Source organism: Myxine glutinosa, chromosome 1 (genome assembly GCF_964187855.1).
Source record: "Myxine glutinosa chromosome 1, kmMyxGlut1.1, whole genome shotgun sequence".
In the NCBI taxonomy this organism is placed as follows: Eukaryota; Metazoa; Chordata; class Myxini; order Myxiniformes; family Myxinidae; genus Myxine; species Myxine glutinosa.
In genome coordinates this window covers 86,681,608-86,684,107 of record NC_136261.1, presented here as the reverse complement: position 1 = coordinate 86,684,107, position 2,500 = coordinate 86,681,608, and the positions used below count along the sequence as shown (strand labels likewise).

Sequence of the window (2,500 nt, the reverse complement as noted above, 5' to 3'; positions counted from 1 at the left end):
GAAGTACATCTGATTGCCGTAATGCCTGCATCTCTTTTGAAAAAGTCCATCAATTGTGAGTTGATTAATATGCAATAAATCTGATATGAGATGTCACTTTTATGTTCGTATGTCCTGACGTAAATCAATAAGGGTCTGGGTGCAAGTAAAGAAAATGTAGAAAGAATACCAGGGCAGGCCTTGTATATAATTATCAACAATCATAGTGTATGGTTCTTTGCACAGAGGGATCTCCCAGAAATTATTTTTTGTTCTTGCTCCATTGAGCTATGCCGCTATGCCGAGGAAACAGAAAGCCCTGTTTTTTAGCATTTACGCAAAAGCAGAGACGAGGAGACCTCAGAGTTTGTTTATTGGCATGGGCCGTGCCGAATACGTACCCCAGACACTTTGATCAAAAGAAAGAATTTTTGGGGGAGTGTGAGAAATTATTTTTCATTTGATCTTCCTCTTGGTGTAAACCACCTTTCGAGGCCATTTTTCCCCACAGAGCAGGGGTTGGCCTTTTTGGGGCACCGTGGTCACCTTTTTGAAGCAATGTTTTATGGCCGGATGCCCTTCCTGCCGCCAACCCTGTTAGTCGTCTCTTGCGACACACCGGGAATTATGCCTAGGCCGGTATATGCCTAGGCCGGTATCGATATGCCTAGGCCGGTATCGATACACCGCCTAATTTTATTTTTCCCATTAAAAAATTTTTTCTTTTTCTTTTTGTAATTACACAGAGATTGATATTCCTTTCAGCAAAGCGACAGGTCTTACATTCTCGTATGACTGAAATAAAGGATACAATTATGGCGTTAAAGAAGTGTAGGTGTGATTGTGAGTACTAATCTCCTAGATTTTTGTTTGCAGTGCCCTTTTTATTAGGCACATCTTTTTATACACTTAAACGGATTAATTAACATCGGACAACGCACAACTGATAGATAAGATGCACCATATGCAGAATTATCCAGAAGTCCAGTGTATAACCTAAAAGTGACTAGATTAGTGCTGCATATAAGATGTTTATTGGATGCATCTCATCTTCTTCTTTTTTTTTATGTTGAAGGCTCCAGGCACAGACTATATAGTCCTCATCGAGGCCAGGCCTTAAATAAAAGAGAAAGAAAGTGTATGATGAAAAGTGTATGATGTTTGTTTGAAAGAAAGAGAGATTGAAGCTAGCCCGGTAGCTGTAGTTTGAGTGAAACAGAAAGTAAGACCAGCAATCCTGACACGGAGAGTGTAAGATGGTTCCGGGCACCAATTTAACGCTCCTAAGTCAGAACGGTAGTATCACCCTGGGCGGTTGCTGTCTTCAACCTACTACCTAAAGAGCATCTGCTAACTTTCACTCATAGACGTTGAATTTTTTTTTTTTAATCCACATTACCTTTCGATAAGATAGGTCAATGTGTGGCAGTACCTCGGCCTATTCTTCATTTTATTCCTGCTATAATCGAGAGGCAAAGCTTCACTTCGGTAAAAACACAACCCGCAGACCAAATTAAAAATGAAATACCTCTCAAACATTCACTTGCGAGATAAATGGATAGATAGGTTGAACTAGATACAGCTGAAATGCTATATAGCAAAATGGTTTCTAATTTGGTCTGTGAATATCTGTATGAAATGAGATTTGTGTTGTTTGATTTGTACTGGACAAATTGCATTGCTGTTAATAAATTTAACATTTTTTATAACTGTCATGCAGTTGCAAGGTCAGCAAGGAGATGTGCCAGCAGCCAGGAGCATGCCTGTATTTTTGCCTTCGTGCTCAAAATGGACTGCGCAAAACAAGTGTGGGAGATGCCGTACTATCACTCAAAGCTATCCCAAGCATCAATATGGCAAATGCGGAAAAACTTTCAGCGTCATCTTCTAACGAAGAGTCGCCCTCGTCTCCAGAATTTCAGAAGCGTTTTTCCATTCAGCTTCGGAAGCCACAGTGTCCTGGTGAGCTTTAGTGCTTTGATTGTCTTTCTATTTCAGAATTCCTTGGAAACATGGGCACTTGGGAGATTTTTCAACAATATAATTCGATGCAAAGCAATTTGGCGTCAAGCAAATTGTGATTTAACTCTACAATTGCAAACATTCACAAGTGAATGCAATATTCTCCACCCCTGCCTCCCTTCCATCTGCTTTGACACTTGTTAACTCAAAATGAAGACATGGAAGCAATATTTACCTGCTTTATGAAAATGAAGACATGGAAGCAATATTTACCTGCTTTATGAAAATGAAGACATGGAAGCAATATTTACCTGCTTTATGAAAATGAAGACATGGAAGCAATATTTACCTGCTTTATTCTAAATGCACTGTGGGAAGTATTTTTGCCAAGTGTTGTCTGCATTGGTTTAAATATAACGGTTTGGTAGGACAAAAACCTTGTTTTTGTGACCCTTTTTGATCTTTGACCACTGTTAAAGATTCCCTTAGTTGTTGGACATGTAAAAAGATTTGCGAAAAGTAGGTGAGGAATGACCAGCACCCAAAACAAATTCGAAAT

General features: G+C 39.4%; 1 protein-coding gene across 4 annotated transcripts in view; it reads left to right on the top strand.

Moving 5' to 3' along the window:
- The window catches only part of LOC137425814 (BAI1-associated protein 3), a 138,286-nt gene that overhangs the window by 122,622 nt on the left and 13,164 nt on the right, over nucleotides 1-2,500 (top strand). For 3 of the 4 annotated variants that reach the window (XM_068114563.2, XM_068114559.2, XM_068114540.2), the window contains 2 exons: nucleotides 1-55; nucleotides 1,700-1,941. The exon at nucleotides 1-55 is cut by the window's left edge and continues 72 nt beyond it. In XM_068114563.2, coding sequence (XP_067970664.2) covers nucleotides 1-55; nucleotides 1,700-1,941 — 297 coding nt within the window. Of the gene's footprint in view, nucleotides 56-1,699; nucleotides 1,942-2,157; nucleotides 2,367-2,500 lie in introns of those variants that run through there. The other variant, XM_068114554.2, reaches the window with a different exon arrangement.